Source organism: Limulus polyphemus, unplaced genomic scaffold (genome assembly GCF_000517525.1).
Source record: "Limulus polyphemus unplaced genomic scaffold, Limulus_polyphemus-2.1.2 Scaffold4799, whole genome shotgun sequence".
Lineage (NCBI taxonomy): Eukaryota > Metazoa > Arthropoda > Merostomata > Xiphosura > Limulidae > Limulus > Limulus polyphemus.
In genome coordinates this window covers 36,061-54,235 of record NW_013670409.1, presented here as the reverse complement: position 1 = coordinate 54,235, position 18,175 = coordinate 36,061, and the positions used below count along the sequence as shown (strand labels likewise).

Genomic DNA, 18,175 nt, shown 5'->3' with positions numbered 1-18,175 from the left:
ATTAAAAACCCAGTCTGTAAAATACTACCCATTTCTTAGAAGGTAAAACTAGTCCTAGAGCAGATAGAAAAAAACAAATCACACAATCTTATTGCATACACAATTTTTCCACAAAACACCTTTACTGTCATTGCACAAAAGTTTAAATACAATGTAATAAAAATTGAAATATATACGAATTTTTAACATCTACCTAGAAACATAGTGTTTATTATGCTTCTCACTGAAATTAAATAAACAAAAATCTTATATTCAGTGAATTATTTTTAATCATCTTCAGAATTTGTAGCCTACATGTAACTGTAATATGCAAAGTTTGTATGATAAAAATTTAAGGAGAAATTGAAACAAATTCAGGAAGTATCTAATCTTATTTATATCCAAATTACCACAGAAGTCCATATTAAAACAAAGTAGTTTTACTAAATACCATAAGTATCACTTTTGAAAACAGCCAGAGTAAAATTTAAGATGTACATTGTTGTTCACCTGTTTGGGAATTTACTTTTTTTTCTATCCTAGGAAAATATAGTTATTATACATTTGTTGCTTGATAGAGATCTTCAACTGTATAACTAGGCACTATTTTACTTTCTATGTGTTGGATGCTGGTCATTTTTAAGCTATACAAGCCACTAAACATTTGATAAAATTTAGAAGCTTGAAGATAATTAACATGGACACAAAGAGAAAAAGATCTTTTTAAACAACAGGTATGATGCTGATTTCAAATAACAAACAATAGTTAAAACTTAGATTACAACTGATGTACAATACTATGAATAAGTTGAATTAGCTTTGAGATACAATTTAGTTTTTGTATTAACAGTATCAAACCAGCGAAAATAATATTAGTTAAAATCGTACCATTCTATATACCTTGAGTACTTATTGGCAAGACATTCATCTACCAACTTCCTTTTGGTATGCACTAGCTAAAGCTTCCATCACTCAAATTATGAGTTCTCAATGGCTGCAGCCTATAGCAGTCAACTTACTAAAAGTTTACATTGCATATAACTTTCTTCAATCATTGGCTATTTCAGTTTTTAAGTATCTTTTTAGCAAAATCATTTTGTACACAATGAAGTATATATACTAATAAAACGATAGAAAAAAAAGGTACATAAATAAATAAACATATTTTGATCACTTAGCTGACAAAAGGACAGCATATAGTGCACTTCATCAACTACTGGTCAGTACAACTGAAAACATTTTACAATGTAATATTATATACAAATCTTGAAAAGCAGTATCTTAATGTACTATTTACTCTAATACCTGAACATATATACTCTTTAACCAAACAAGTATTTCATAAAATAACATTTTTATTTTAACCAATGTAACAAAGTAACCACACTGTGTTAATTAATGCTTTAAACTGATCACTAGAAAATATATAATCCCTGATAAATACTCAAAGTAAATAGAAAAAAACTAAAGCTCTTTATCTACTTGGATGTAGCAGAATCACAGAACTACTATTAAAACACTCCCAAGTTAAAAAGTTGAGATTTTAAGTCTGTCAATATAACACGTGGTTGTAAGTTGCATAAATGTAAAACTGACTGATAAGGAATTTTGGCTCCTAATGATGGGATATTCACTTTAATATTTGAGGTATCAAGCTTTTGTTTCTTTCCATAAACAGAAAATCCAAACTCTGATAAACTGTCACATGTAAATTTATCACTTCCATGTGAAAGTCTTCTCTTTGTACAAGAAGTGGACTCAGAAATGTTAGGATGAACATTATCTACAGCATTACTTTGTTGACCTACAGATATTCTATTCAGAGCATTTTTCTGCAGCTGGGAGTCAACAAGATGTATAAATGACTTTCTTGCTGAATTTTTTATCTGCAACTTTTCTGGAATATTACTAACTGAACTGTACATGGTGCTTTGTTCTTGTGTCAAACCATGTGGAACAATTTTTGATGAATGATTCATTGACTTTGTTTGATGTTTTTGCTGCCAATGTTTATGTAAATTTCTAACAGAACTAAACTGAGCTGGACAGTATTCACATCTGTATGGTTCTTTATCACACAGATAAAGATGTTCACCAGAATTGCTCAGTAATATCTTTTTATTTTCTATTTTCAGGTTTTCAATGGTTCTATTCTCATTTGAATTTCTAAAAAATTTGGAAGATCCAGGGGTTGCTTTTGGACGATGCTTGATTATTTTAACAGGCAAATTTGGGTGTTGCTTCCTACAATGCTGTTTGATGGTATCAGAAGGCACATTTTTTCTACAATACGCACATCTCGTTACACTTTTAAGAACAATATTTTTTATAGGCAACTCATCAGATAACAGATTTATATCACTATAGCTTATTCCAGGGATTTCATGTTGAACCTGGTCAAAAAGAGAGAGTTTGGGAGAATTAGTTTCTTTAACAACACCTTCTACATCTGCACGATTACTTGAATTCTGATTGTTGCCACTAGAAACATTACTCACAGGAGTGGACAAAACTGTGGATCTTGATATTTTATCATCGTGTGACTTCATATGCTCCAAAATCTCTTGAAGTTTAATAAGCCTAATCCCACACCATTCACACTCAAATGGCTCCTCCTGAGAAAATGTCTGTGAATGAGAAGTTACAGCAATATCATAATTTGTTTCTCTAACAGCATTCTCATCTTGCTCAAATTCTTTCCGATGTTTCCACAGAATATGAGTTCTAAGGCCTTTCTTAGAGTAAACACTGCGACCACAATAATGGCAAGTAAATTTATTAAAACATTTTTTAGGTTTAATGTTATTCTTTTTGATAGAGCTTTTAGTGTTTATAGTGGTGAATATTAATGATTTCTTAGAGTGGTTGATTTCACAGTGACTTTTTAATTTTGCTTCTGAATTAAAAGATACTCGACAATACAGGCAAGGAAATTTTGATTTGGAGAAATGAATCATCAGATGGTAATTTAACTTTTTTTTATCATCTGTAACAAACTTACAATTTTCCCACTGACAAGCAAAAACATTATTTTTCACTCGCATACTCTTTTTAACCAAAACATCATCACCCTCCGAATTTCTTTTTTCAAGATTCGTTGCACATTCTACTTCATTTTCATGCTGATTACAAGATTGTTGACTGCCAATGATTTCATTCACCCAATCTTCAATGCTGTCAATTCTGGTTATTGTACAGTGTGGTTCTTGACCTGGATGAAGCTTCGCAGAATGCCGCTTAGCATCAGTAGAACATATGAATCTTTTATTACAGTGGCAGCATTTAACAGGACGATATTGTTTGTGACGAAATAAATGTCTTTGTAAGTCAGTTGTACCACGTTGCTTAGCACCACAGACAACACAAACATATTTGTATTCTTGTATCCTTTTTGTGAGTTGAGATTTTAATCTGTTGTTAGGTTTTTGGGACAAGCTTTGGTTTCTCAATAAATTTTCAACCCACTGTTCAGTATTAATATCACATAGTCGCTCAAAATGAAGTTTATGGTCAGGATGGTGTTTATGAAAATGAGTTTTAAGTTCCTTCATATTGAAGCACTTCATTCTACAAACCAAGCACAACATCTTACGATACTTCAATTCTCGATATATGTGAAGCTTCTGGTAGTGGTAAGATGTTTGGGTATACTCACAGAAAGGGCAAGTGAATAGAATAACTTTTGCTTTAAATTTTTTTGTTTGAGCCTTTTTCAGCATAGATAAAGTTCTTCCTGCACTGTTAACACTTTGCTTAGTTTCATTTGTTCTACTACACTCAGTGTTGAAAGTTGAGAGATTTTCAGATATATTTTGAACACTTTTTACTGAAGAACTTTTATCTTTATTTTCAAAATTGTTTTTAGCAACTGGATGAACACTTTCTTTTTTAAACTTATCTAAATCTGAGTTTGAAAACACTTTTTGATTAGCAATAGAAGAAAACTGGCTTGTAATTGGATCAACTAATCTTTTAGGAGCAGTTGCATCAGCTTTAGAGACAGATGAACATAAATCACTTATTTCTTCTGTCCTTTCTTCCATAATCTCAACTTTAGGCAACTTTTCTCCTCCATTTTCATCAAATAGAAATTCTGTTTTTACTTCATCATTTAAAGAGTGACTTTCCTCCAAAGCTGCAATTGCCTTTTCACATGATAGTAGTAACTTTTGCTTCTTTTCATGATGGCAATTTTCAAAACATTGTTTTAACGATATTAATGTTTGTTTAAGACTTAAGGGTAAGACTTTACTTTCTCCTATTTTTTTCTGGCTTATAAGAAACAGTTCAACTAACCTTTCAGTATTAATATCACACTTTTGTTGATAAGAAAGTTTCTCATCAGGATGATGTTTTTGAAAGTGATCTTCTATTTCTTTAATGTTGAAGCACTGCATACCACATACTAGGCACAACAGTCTACTGTAGTTTAGTTCTTGAAACATATGAAGTTTTTGGACACAGAAAGATGTCTTGACATAATTACAGAAAGGACAAGTAAACAAATCTTGATGTTGATCCTCAAATAAAGTATTATCAGCAAAGAATAACTTACCTACATCACTGACATCATCATCTTCTTGATATGTTTTCTGAAAATTGCTCTTTATAGTCATATTACTTTCATTTTCAGAAATATTTGTCTCATAGCATTGCTGTTCATTTTCTTTTTCTAACTTGCCTAATTCAATGTTTTGGAACTCGCTATCTTCAGTTGCAGACTTAGCATTTTTAGAAACATGTGTAGAATTAAAATCTTGCCTTTCCAATTTTCTTTTTAAAGCATGACTATAGTTGTCACAAACACTTCTCTCTGCATTTACTTCAGGCAGTTCTCTTTCCATTTTCTCCTCACTTGATACCACCCCTTTATTTGTGGCATCAGCAGGTGGTTTTATTTCCTTTTCAAACAAATCATTGCTTTTTTCTTGTTTTATCTTTTGATACAGTAGTACAATTTTTGGGTTTTTGTCTTTGTGGCACTTAAGGCTGTGTTTGATTAAAGTCACTAAACTAGTCCCGGATAGACTGCAGTATTCACATTTGCGATAATGTGTGCAATGAACAGTTTCAAGGTGATGTGCAATACTCTTATGTTTATACATTTTGACTGAGCATAGAGTACACACATACACAGTGTTCTCAGAATGTTTTGGTTTAATAATATTCCCATGACTTTCAGTAACATACTTATCACATGTTTCATGTTGTTGGTAGATGGAACTTTCATCTTTACATCTATCACTATAGTCAACATTTATAGATTCATCAAGTGTGGTTTCTCCACCTTTTTCAGGTGGAATACTTGAACTAGACATATATATTTTGTTGTTATCATTATTACCTGAAAAATTATCATCTGGCAAAATTTCTTGTTCCCTATATGGATAATCTAACACTTTTCCATCATTTTTAGATGCTACTTCTGTGCTAACCATGTTACCAAATGGTTTTAGGGTTTTGTAACTATCTAGTGACCATGAATGAAGGTTTAGTTTATAACTTTGGTTTTGCTTCTGTTCTGTTGTATCTCTTTCTTCTTCAGCCAAAGATTTAAGAGGTTTTATATCAAATGTTTCTGAATTACTTACAGTTTCCTGATTATTTAAAGACCTTGAAGGATATTGCTGTATTTTTCTAGGTTCTCTTAAAATGTTCATTTTGTTTTCTGTTTTCTCTCTTCCCTCTTTTGGAAACATAGGTCTGTCATATTCTTCTTCTAACATAGTTGTCTTTTCTTTTTGAAAGGTTAATGATTTCTTTTCTAAGTTCTGAAATTCATTGTCTATTGATTTTATATTGAGGTTTTTTTCTCTTTCTTCCTCATTACATTCAGAACAATTCATAAGACCCTTAGAAGTCTTCAAGACATTTAAGATACTCTCAGATGAAGAACAAGGTGTTAATTTAACCTCTTTCAAACCTTTATTTGTAAGAAATTCATCAGAAAACAGTTTATCTGGATTGCTTTGCTTCATTTGTACTTCAGACAGAGAGACAGTTTCCGAGACTGGGAGATGTTTGTTGTGGGCCAACATATTGCCAGTTGTTATATTTTTAAGGAGTGCACTTTTTTCTTTTTTCCTTTGTGATATGGGATCATGAATTACAAAATCACGTTTATGTATATCTTCATTTTTACTATGAGGCAGAGGAAAGTGAGAGTTGCTGGGTGATCCTAATTCAGAATTTTTATTGGAATGTTCTAGTTGAGGTTGGATACTTGTACATTCAGGTACAGTTAGTTCTTTAGAAGAATTAGTGGAAGTTGGAAGGACAGAAGTATTTTTTTCAGAAGAAATCATGGAACCTCTCACGTAAAGCTGAAGAGGCTTATCAGGATGTGTAGATGTCATATGATCTAGAATCTCTTCTTGAGTTTCTGTACCATGTAGACAAAATGTACATTGAAAATTGTTTATTCCATGAAACTTCAAATGCTTTAACAGTCTTTCAAAGGATATCACTTCAGTTTTACAGTAGTAACATGGAAATATAGAAACTGTCTTGTGTGTTGTATTGTAGTGCTTTTTGAACTCTGACGGATCAAATGTGGAAAATCCACATGTTCCAAGAGCACAAAAGTAAGGTTTTGTAACTTCCGAGTAATCAGGTGTGTCTTCATCTGAATCTTCTCCCTCTAGTACAACACCAGTCAACATTTTTAAAGGCTTTTCTGGATGAGCTTTCCTGGTATGTGTTCTTACATGTGCTTTTCCCCACCCACGATACCAACAGTAATTACACTGATAGCGAAGTTTCCAGTGCTTCTTAAGTACATGCTCAGTAAGCTTTGTGGCTTTAAAAGTTATAAAACAATATGGACAGGGCAAAATCTTGTCCTTGTGAATTTTTAGATGTTCTTCATATTGTGTTGAGTTATCAGTTGTAAAAACACATTTTCTATTTGTGCATTTAAAAAACTTAACATTGTTTTCTTCTTTTAAAATTTCATAAATTGTTTCTGCTGGTTTAAGCGAATAAAGAAATTTCTCCCAATGCTTATGTTTATCACCAATCACCTTGGTTACATGTTTAGAACTTGTGTCAGCATATGCATGACTATTTCCTACCTGACCAACATGAGATGTTGCAGGTAGACATGGTGCTATCGGAATTTCACGACGTGAAGCTATACTTTTTCTATTTTGTATAAGAACTGAATCACTAGTACTGTTCTTCAATGGTTTATGACACAATGCAGTATGATGCTTGCCAGGTACCTGTGAAGAAGGTGTTAAAAGTGTTGGAAAACTAGTATCAACCTTTGGTATTTTTGGTGCAACATTTGCAGTTTGAGTTGCAATAGAACTTGTTGCAGGTACTTCATTCTGATTAAAAACCTTTTTTACTTTTGATTTTTGGCAGGAAGAAAATTCTGGAAGTACAATTTTTTTTTGACCAGTTGATGACATTTTTACACATGGAAACTTAGGATTCAAAAACAGAGTTGCTGAACTACCTGATACAGCAGTTATTGCGGGTGAAACTTTCTCTGCAGTTTTCTGTGGTGATATAATTTGGTTGCTAACCCTTCTGCTACATACTGTGGTAACCTGTGATGGTTGTTTGGAACTAAGCAACTTGTCAAGTTGAGAAAGTTCACTTTTTTCTGTCACCTGATTAGTGGAATGTAAGCCAGTTGAAATGTTATTACTGTTTGTGTGTTGCTTGCCAGGTACTTGTGTAGAAATTAAAAATGTTGGAAAACTAACATTAACCTTGGGCATTTTTGGTGCAATATATGCATTTTGAGTTACAATAGAACTTGTTGCAGGTACTTCATTCTGATTAAAAACCTTTTTTACTTTTGATTTTTGACATGAAGAAAATCCTGGAAGTACAATTTTCTTTTGACCAGTTGATGAATTTTTTACACATGGAAACTTAGGATTCAAAAACAGAGTTGCTGGAACTACCTGATACAGCAGTTATTGCAGGTGAAACTTTCTCTGCAGTTTTCTGTGGTGATGTAATTTGACTGCTAACTCTTCTGCTACATACTGTGGTAACCTGTGATGGTTGTTTGGAACTAAGCAACTTAAGTTGAGAATGTAAGCCAGTTAAAATATTATTACCATTTGTGTTATGGTTGCCAGGTGCTTGTGAAGAAGATATTAAAAATGTTGGAAAATTAGAATCAACCTTGGGCATTTTTGGCAAAATGTATGAAGGCTGATTTAAAGTAGGATATTTTGCACATACTTCATTTTGATTAATAGCCTTTTCAATGGTTAATTTTTGGTTTGGAGAAAATCTTGGAAGTAAATTATTTTTTTGTAGAATTGATGAATTTTTTACACATGGAAACTTAGGATTCATAAACTGAGTTGTAGGACTACTTGATACAGCAGTCACTGCAGTTGAAAGTTTCTCTGCAGTTTTCTTTGGTGGTGTAACTTGGCTGCTAATTCTTCTGCTACATACTGTAGCCACCCCTGATGGCTGTTCAGAACTATACAACTTGTCAAGATCAATTTTTTCTGTCACTTGACAATTAGAATGTGAGCCAGTTAAAATGTTATTACAGTCTGTTGATATTTTAAGATTTTTATTTTCCAATGTTTTTGGTGATTCAATGAAACTTCTGCTGTCCAAATGAGCATGCACACTCTTACTTCCTTCTGCTTTTGTCTCCGTAACATAGGTTTTCTGATAGGGCAGCAGAGAAACGCTATTAGACTGTGGTGTCTTTGCAACTGTATTAACAAATGTTTCTTTATCAGAAGGCAAAGACACATGTGTTCTTTCTAGTGGTCTTTCTCTACAATCTGTATTTACATACACTCCCATCTGCACTCCTTTTTCACTGTTAAATTCCAGTCTTGTTTTATCTGCTGACAAATGGTTAGTTCCTTTTGTGGATTCTGTTGAGTTTGAACTTATTTCTTTTACACACTGTTTAACATTTAGACCAAGTATAGTAGATACAATATGTTCAGCATTTTCTCTCAGCTGAGTTGTTCTTTCAGAGATACGAGTTTTGTAATCTTCTCCATCACTGAAATTAATTACTTTTTCATTCAAAGCAGAAGAAGAAAGATTTGATTTATCCATAAATAACTTAGAAGGACGGTAGTCAAAATTTTCTTCTTCGACATCTAGTGATAAACTTAAATGAGAAGACACTGGATGATTTTGTAATTCGGTGGACAATGTTTTCAAAACTATAGGTTCATTATCTTCTTCAACCCGCATATCCAGAGACGGAACTTCAGGAGGAGAGTTTTTCTTAAAATGGTTCTCTTTTGAATCACTGTCTAAATCTATCACCAAATCACCATGCTCAAAATCTTCGGATAAATTTGTTTTATTTTCACATGTTTCCAAAGATGGAGAGTTTTGAATTTTGTTTTTATCACTTATGTTTTCAGGATCATCATTTCTTTTCATCAAATCACAATTACTTTGTAAATCATCATCTCTATTCATGATCACATTTCCAGAGCAACTGTTGCTTGTCTTCTGATTTAACTGTTGTTCTTTACATATTCTGATTTTTTCATCACTCTGCTTGTCTTCTGAATCACTGTCCACAATAATAATTAACTCCTTTGACTCATTACTTTTATCTTCTGGACATGGCAATTTACTTGATATTTTTTCATTATCATCTATAGTGATAATTGGTGAATTATTGCATAACTGTTTTTTGGGGGTTTCATTTTTTTCACAGATAATTCGTTTACTTAAATTTTCACTTACCTCAGTTGTGCTTGAATGAGCACCAAGTGTCATTTCCTTGTCTAAAACATTTCTCCTAGGCTTATTTGTAGTAAATAGAGGTTTCGATATTGAATGAACTTGTCGATACTGAAGGTTTGTGGTTGAGGGTACAAGATTATATTTTAAATTAGTACTTGTTGAAATTGAACAAGTGGGAACTGGCAGAAGGATATTTGAAGTTGGTACAAATACAAGTTGCGGACTACAAGAACTAATATAATTCTGAGGACTGGAGATGAAAAGATTTTCGGGTTGAGGAAATGTTCTTGCTTGAAGTAAAACTGTATTACTTAATTGGGGTAAGACAACTAAGTTCTGAACTGTTGACATCTGTGAAACAGCAGCACTTTTGATACCATATTGGCCATCATGATCTGGATAAACCCGAGGAGATTTAACAGTTGTTGAAATATTAGTCAAATTGCTATTCATGATGCTAGTAGATGTAGAAGCTACACTACGGACATGAAGCAACTGCTTACTTGTAGTTCCATTTTGAACCACTAGATTCATTGTACATGGAGGTACAGTAAGTAAATGACTCAAGAGAGAGTTACCCTTTGATGCAGAGGGTTGTAAAGTACGAGAATCCTCACTACTTCCTGTTTGTTCAACTTTTGTAGATTTACTTAACACTAATGTGGTTGGAATGGACTTAGATTGACATTCAGAATGTAAATGTGACGTGTGGATGATATTCTGACTGTTTAGAGAAGAAGAATTCAAAGATTTCACAGCTATTTTTTCTTTCTCACTTGTCTGCCCTTTAACATTATCTCCCATGCTACTTGAATCAGAATCTAAGAAACATTCAGGAATCCATTCAGGATCATCTGGATTATCTTCAGAATCAGTTGCAACAGTTAAAGGAGGACTTTTTGTATCTTTTTGACAATTTGTACCAGAATCTGCAATCTCGTCTGAAATTTGCTCAGTATCATTTAACTTACCTGGAGAATCATTAATATCTTTTGACACAAAGTCTTGTTCTTTTTCTAGTGAAGGTACACTACTCAAGAGAGAGTTACCCTTTGATGCAGATGGTTGTATAATAGGAAAACCCTTACTATTGCCTGTTTGTTCAACTTTTATAGACTTACTCAACACTAATGTGGTTGGAATGGACTTAGATTGACATTCAGAATGTAAATGTGACGTGTGGATGATATTCCGACTTTTTAGGGAAGAAGAATTCAAAGATTTCACAGCTATTTTTTCTTTCTCACTTGTCTGCCCTTTAACATTATCTCCCATGCTATTTGAATCAGAATCCGAGAGACATTTAGGATCATCTGGATTATCTTTAGAGTCAGTTGCAAGAGTTGAAAAAGGACCTTTTGTATCTTTTTGACAACTTGTATCAAGATCTGCAATCTCATCTGAAATTTGCTCAGTAACATTTAACTTACCTGGAGAATCATTAATAACTTTAGACACAGAGTCTTGTTTTTTTTCTACATATTCCAGGGTTTCATATTTTTTTTTAAGTTGGTTGTCAACATTTTTCAAGCATTCATCTTGTACATGGAGAACCAAACATTGTGGTGTTGAGAAAAACTTATCACATGTACTGCAGTTCAGTTTTAAGGCTCCTCTATGTTTAAATCTATTGTGGTGGTAGAATTGTTGTGGGCTTTTGGTTTCAAAACTACAAGAGGCAACACCACATTTTATCACTCTACCAAATGATCCAGAACATTTACTATGTATGTGGTGAAGTAATCCTTTAAAATTTCTAAACATTTTGTGACATTCTTTGCACCACGATGTAAGCATGTTGATAGGATGTTCTCTTATGTGACGTGTAAAATTTCCCTCATCAGTAGTAGTGAAGAAACACACAGAACAAGAATAAGTAATTTCTCTCTTCAAAATCTGATTTTCTGCTTGTGATTCATCAACCAAACTTGTTTTCTTGTTGACTGATAATGTTTTTTCATTATCACTGAGTAACATATAAGTATCTATTTTTTTATTATTCTTGGTACTGCTATTAATTTTGTTTTCCTTAATGTAGTTCTCCAGGTATGCTGATCTCTTTATGATCACAGACACTGGTCTTAGAACTAGCTTCTGGACATTTTCATTAACTTTTAACTTTATGTCAGTAGATAGGCCTTTTTCTTCAATATTGCTTTGATCATTCTTTTTAGGACTTACTAACACATTATCTTTCTGTGACGGTTGTTTAAGGAACGTTTTTTGTAATGTATAATTACATTCTTGTTTGTTTTCTAAGTAACTACTATTTTGACAAACTGGAATTATTGCAGAAGTTAAAGGCTGAATTTTTGAGGAACTACCAATGTTATTTACATTTTTATCACTTTCTTCTGCTAAATTCACTATAGGCTTTTGTATTTCTTGAGATGGCAGTTCAATCTTCCTACCTTTTTCCACATGAGAACAATCAGTTGAAAAATTCACATTCTTTACTGACACATCATTTTGCTTTAATTCACTAGAATCTGCATAATGGTTAATTGCCTCTTTCTTATTATATTCATTTGTTAATTCTCCAGGCAAGTGATTATGAACAATACCGTTGTCCACATGAGCATTTTCAATATGAAGATTTCTCATCATATTTTTGTTGTTGACAGGACAATCACTGCAAGTCTCTTCCTCACTTTTGACTTCGCTCTTTGAAGCTTTATTTTGCATGTTTTTTTCAACCAAAAACAGCAAATTCTCTTTAGTTGCAACTTCACATAAAGCTTCACCACTAATATCAGGTCCACAAGTCATGTCTTTAAAAACATTTTTTGCATTTTCAATTTTTATACCTTTGAGATCATCACCATTACTTCCAATTCCATTAGAGACACTGGTAGAATTTTTCATCAAGTCAGTCTCGATCCTGGATTGTTCAAAACCAGAAAAGTAAGGCTTATCAATACCAATATTGTTGTTTTTGCACATGTATTCTTGACTGGCACAGTTGGTACTTGTTTCTTCATTACCAATATTTAAGTCTTGAGAATCATTTTTCTTATGAATTTCATGACTGGGAACATTAAAGTCAGTGTTATCTGCATGTCTAGAGTTTTTCTCAATTTCGTCTATTGCAGTTGGTATATTACATTTATAACATATTTCTAGGTTTGCACTTAAATCACACTGATATTTTTCAGATTCTTTAATGTCAGTTTTTGATTCACTCTCAGTTTGATGATCTTCCATAGGAACATCCATTTTCGTTCTCTTTTTCTGTGTTGTGGAACTACTGATCAAATGCAGTCACAAGTTTTTCTGAAAGTGTCACGTCTTTGTTGTTTCAAGCACATGAACTGTAGTAATCAAAACTAATATCCAAAATGAGTATGTCTAAATTAATGGTTCTTGATTCACTGGTCAACGATTGATTTTCTGTCTCTCGTAGCTAGCAGTTGATTGTTTCTTTCTCTTCTCAGACAAACAAAAATGCTTTCTGGAAGAATGAACCTTGCTAATACATGGCTGAAAAAAAAAAAATACAGCTAATTTTAAATCATGATCATTTACTTAAAAAATATGATATTTGGCAAACTACGTTTTGTTTTGAATGTGGAAACGTTTAAAAAGCGACAAATAATGGATTATTCATTAAAATAGCTCTAATACAACTACTTCTATACAAAAACTGACATTTTATATCACGCACTTAGAAAATAAAATTATTTTCACTAGTTCAATGTGGGACCCGGCATGGGTGGTTAGGGCGCTCGACTCGCAATCTGAGGGTCGCGGGTTCGAATCCCCGTCACACCAAACATGCTCATCCTTTTAGCCATGGGGGCATTATAAAGTGATGGTCAATCCCACTATTCGTTGGTAAAAGAGTAGCCCAAGAGTTGGCAGTGGGTGGTTATGACTAGCTGCCTTCCCTCTAGTTTTACATTACTAAATTAGGGACAGCTGGTGCAGATAGCCCTCATATAGCTTTGCGCAAACTTCAAACAAACAAACAAATAGTTCAATGTAAATCATTAGAAGTGATATGGGCTAACACAAACCATTTACTATAGAAAGTCCACAGGTTTATTGAGAGTTCAATGAAATAATATACACAGTTAACACTGCTAGTATAAATAAAAATGTAAATCAGTTTTTTATTATTTTTATTACATAACCTTTTCTTTTAAGCCCCTTTTAAAAGTTGTAATTTGTACATTCCGTGTTAAATCATATGTATTTTTGAATCAGAAAACTTATCTTCCCTTTGTGAACTCTCAAACCTTTTAATATTCATTACTATATAGGACAAGGTGTGTGTGCTTATGCATATGCATTCACAAAAAATATTTAAGGGGTATATAATAAATCACAGTCTCAATCCTTATTCATCAAACACACATATTTTGATACATTTTCATAAACTTAAGTACGGTGTTTTCAAAAATAAGGATAAATGTGGTATAACTTTGATTTAATGAAATGAGAACAAATGTCAGCTAAAACTTTAACAGTGCATGCTTTTCTTACAATTTGTTATCATTACTTTCAATTTTTAATGAAGAAATTTTCTGAACACATTTTTCTTTAGTATCCAGCTGTAAAGAAACAAGTCTATCATTTTAAGAGGTTGTAATGACAGATTTCTTAAGAATTCAAATACTGCATTCATAACCAACAATTGAGTAGAAAAATAACACAATCTACTCTTCCAAGAATACTAGTTGCAGCTGGGTGCACAACAGAAAAGCTATAAACATTTAATGAAACAAGGAATTAAATAGCATTCATAACCAACAATTGAGTAGAAAAATAACACAATCTACTCTTCCAAGAATACTAGTTGCAGCTGGGTGCACAACAGAAAAGCTATAAACATTTAATGAAACAAGGAATTAAATAGTTAAGATCGTATATTACATTTGCAAACACATTCCAGATGATCAGTCACAAAAATGTAAGCACTCAAAATATATCTTTTGTGATGCCTAAATACATGTCATTATAGTATTTACTAATGTTATCATAAAAATTTACATCTTTTAAATAATGAACACTAAAAATTACCTTTCAGAAAAATATCTCACTGGTATATCAATAAAATATATATAAAAAACAATACTATTAAATCTTGTATTTTATCTTCCTTCATTCTGCAATCCAAAATACATTACTAGAGTTAACAATAATCACACATTTCTGTATTATTTAATACTTTTAACATGATTAGAGAAATCCAGATAATGGTTTTTGTATGTTTGTACCTTATGTGATACTGAGTAAAATTGAAAAAGCACCTGGACCTATGAAAATGTGAAAAAAAACAAAAACAATTTTGTTATAAGGGTATTAAAACTATTTTAAAGTTTTGTACATGGTTACAAATCCACATATTCACTTGACCAAATTTTTCAAATACTTATTGCAGCATGTTCTCACATGATAGAAAAGATGTCTGTTATGGTCTAAAAAAGAACATTGTGAATTAATATACTGTTACGACAGCGGGGGTCACGTGACGCTAGTAACATGTCATGAACTTCTAGAAGGATCCTGTCCCTTCCTGAAGTCTTGAGAGGCTACTAGATATGCAGTAGTCTTGTATATATAAACCGGTAAGAACTGATGGCAACAATGTAATGTGTAATTGAACTGCGGACAGATAGACGTATTGTTGAGTCGAGCACGTGAGACGTTTGTTGTGAATTATAGCATTTGTTATAGCGCGACTGTGAAAATTAAGTGTATTGCAAAGTTGTATTCAGAAAGAATAAACCAGTTTTATTTAAGAAAGGACTTGTATCGCTAAAGTTTCTTCGGAAATAATTTTTACGGAAAATTAACTAACGAACAGAGGTGTAACAATACTATATCTCCCAATTAATATTTATCTTATTCAAAATTTATGTTTTAATGTTAACGTGTATAAGTGGCATACATACATTTAGTTTGTCTTATGTTTGCAGGGTTTCTGTACAGAAACAGGTGATCAATTACAAAGAATGGTGTTCTAGCCTACAGTAGGTAAATTACAAGGAAAACACACAGATTACGAAGTGTAGTATTCTAAGCTACAATTGAAATCAGCATGTAAGTTAAAAGTAAAATACACTGATTATAAAGCATGCTATTCTAAACTACAGTTGGAACCAGTTGATAATACATGTCAATACAAGTCAATAAAAGCCCACGAGCAATATAACAGTATCATCAACACAGATATTTTAGCCTCCAGCAAAATGTTTATAGTCTGGCTTACTTATATGGAGCAAGGTGAAGTATGGGTTATACCAAAAAAAGTCATTAAACCTTTCAATTATGAATTTTAAAACACAAATAAATCATAATTAACTAAAATATAAAAGTAAAACCTAAATACAACTTAATTCTATTAAAGTAATATGTTTAAGGCAAGAAATCAAATAAACGAGTGTTGGCGACAATGAAACCACAACAATGCTTTAGCAATTTGATGAGCTTGTAAAAAATAATACACACTAGTTTTAAAATGAATGTTAAAATTAGCTCTTTCTACTGGTTATAAATATGTCCTTCAAAATATAGAACTTGCTTAGAATTTCCCTTTCTGCTTTAGAAGGTGTGTGTGGCTACTGTCCGAGAGGGAAAGATAGAGCTTTTGTTCTGCAAATTCTCTGGATGGAATTTGAAACAAGTGATACAAAACCAGCTCTGTAGACACAAGTTTGTGCCTAGATATACTCATACACTGTAGACAGTTTTATTGAAACAGAAGGCACGAAAGTTAAGATATTTTTAACTGCAAGCATGTCATGTGACAATAAAACTAAAGTTTTAAGCATTTTTTAGAGGTTTCTTTTGAAATAAAGCAATAAAACTTAGATAATATAAAACTTTGAATTATAATGTACTTGATAATGCTAATTACATTAAAATAAATTGATAATAAAGTGGTTTAATTAAATTTTGAATGTAACAATTAAACAAAAACAACATGATAAATCATTTGAGTCACATCCACTTTAATGTTAAACCTTGTTCTCACCAAGTATAAAATGAGATGTTATAACTTAAATTCAGAAATGAATTGTATATACAATAACACTTCAAAAATAAATGAACATTATTCAAAAACAAGTTTAATTTCTTTAATTCTATTACAATAAAATCACATTAATGTTAGGTTTAGTTATACAAGTTATTAGTATTGCATGTTAACTTGAATTTAACATTAATTACACTTATGTTGAATAATGTTAAATACAAATACATATATCACTATTGGATTTCTCAAGATGCTGATAAATTTCTTTAACTTGTTTAGTGTGCCCTCATTACCACTATCTTAAAAGTGAAAAATGCATAAGAACAGTAAAGTTTACAGTACAACATATAAAACTGCTATGAAATAATATAAACTGCTATAATCAAATCAATTAGGAACCATGTACGGTTTTATATCATGAGTTTCACAGACTCCAAAACTACACATGTTCAATGTTCCATCAAAGAAGTGTATAAACTGCAAACTAATATCATCATTTTAAGACTGAAAATAGTATCATTGAAGTTGGATCTCCCTTTATACTTGAGGAAAAAATATTCTACTTTATAACATCATCTAGAAAATTTCAAAATTAAATCTTCAAATATACTTATGTCTACATAACATTTTAAACTACCACTTCAATCCCAAACTGTGCACATTCTGCAATTTTAAAAATGGTGTAACTTGATGGGTGTATCCATAGACGACTGAAGATGCATTTTTAAAGCTAATTGTTACGACAGCAGAGGTCACGTGACGCTAGTAACACGTCATATTCTTGAAGCTTCGTGAATCCTCGGGAGGTTACTAGACTTCAGTATTCTTTTATATATAAGACGGTCAAGACATGACAGCAACAATGTAATGAATGTGTAATTGAACTGCAGAGGTCACGTGACGCTAGTAACACGTCATATTCTTGAAGCTTCGTGAATCCTTGGGAGGTTACTAGACTTCGGCATTCTTTTATATATAAGACGGTCAAGACATGACAGCAACAATGTAATGAATGTGTAATTGAACTGCAGGCAGAGAGAGAGACATATTGTTGAGTCGAGCACGTGAGGCGTTCGTTGTGAATTATAGCATTTGTTATAGCTCGACTATGGAAATTAAGTGTATTGCAAAGTTGTATTCAGAAAGAATAAACCAGTTTTATTTAAGAAAGGACTTGTGTCGCTAAAGTTTTGTCGGAACGAAATTTACGGAAAATTAACTAACAAATGGAGGTGTAACAAATTGGTGTCAGAGAGTGGGACGGAAAAAAAAAAATAGAAACGAGAAGCGGCAAATCAAACTACAGCTTAGCAGATTTGATGGCAGCAATACAAGAACAGCAAAAGAAACAAGAAGAACAAGAAAATAAACAAGAATAACGAGAAAATAAACAAGAAGAGAGATTACAGCAGTTGTTGGAGGAAAAAGAAAAGAAACAAGAAGAACGACAAAATAAACAAGAAGAGAGATTACAGCAGTTGCAAGAAAACCTGCAACAGTGGCAGTTCGAAC

The 18,175-nt window shown here is 32.2% G+C and overlaps 2 protein-coding genes across 3 annotated transcripts in view; both read right to left on the bottom strand.

Annotated features, from left to right (window-relative positions):
• Positions 1–597: 597 nt before the first annotated feature.
• LOC106471699 lies at positions 598–7,726 on the bottom strand. Its single transcript, XM_013932317.2, has one exon. It carries the CDS (start codon positions 7,707–7,709, stop codon positions 1,491–1,493), a length of 6,219 nt encoding a protein of 2,072 aa, XP_013787771.1. The 5' UTR covers positions 7,710–7,726; the 3' UTR covers positions 598–1,490.
• A 100-nt stretch (positions 7,727–7,826) lies between these two features.
• Positions 7,827–18,175, bottom strand: part of LOC106471698 — a 45,750-nt gene continuing 35,401 nt past the window's right edge. For both annotated transcript variants that reach the window (XM_022400312.1, XM_022400313.1), the window contains exon 2: positions 7,827–13,164. In XM_022400312.1, the coding sequence (XP_022256020.1) occupies positions 7,867–12,900 (5,034 nt within the window). In that variant the 5' untranslated portion in view covers positions 12,901–13,164 and the 3' untranslated portion in view covers positions 7,827–7,866. The remainder of the gene's footprint in view (positions 13,165–18,175) is intronic.

Excerpts from the sequence above, each read along its gene's own strand:
- LOC106471699 (XM_013932317.2), bottom strand. The coding sequence starts at position 7,709 with ATGCCCAAGGTTAATGTTAGTTTTCCAACATTTTTAATTTCTACACAA.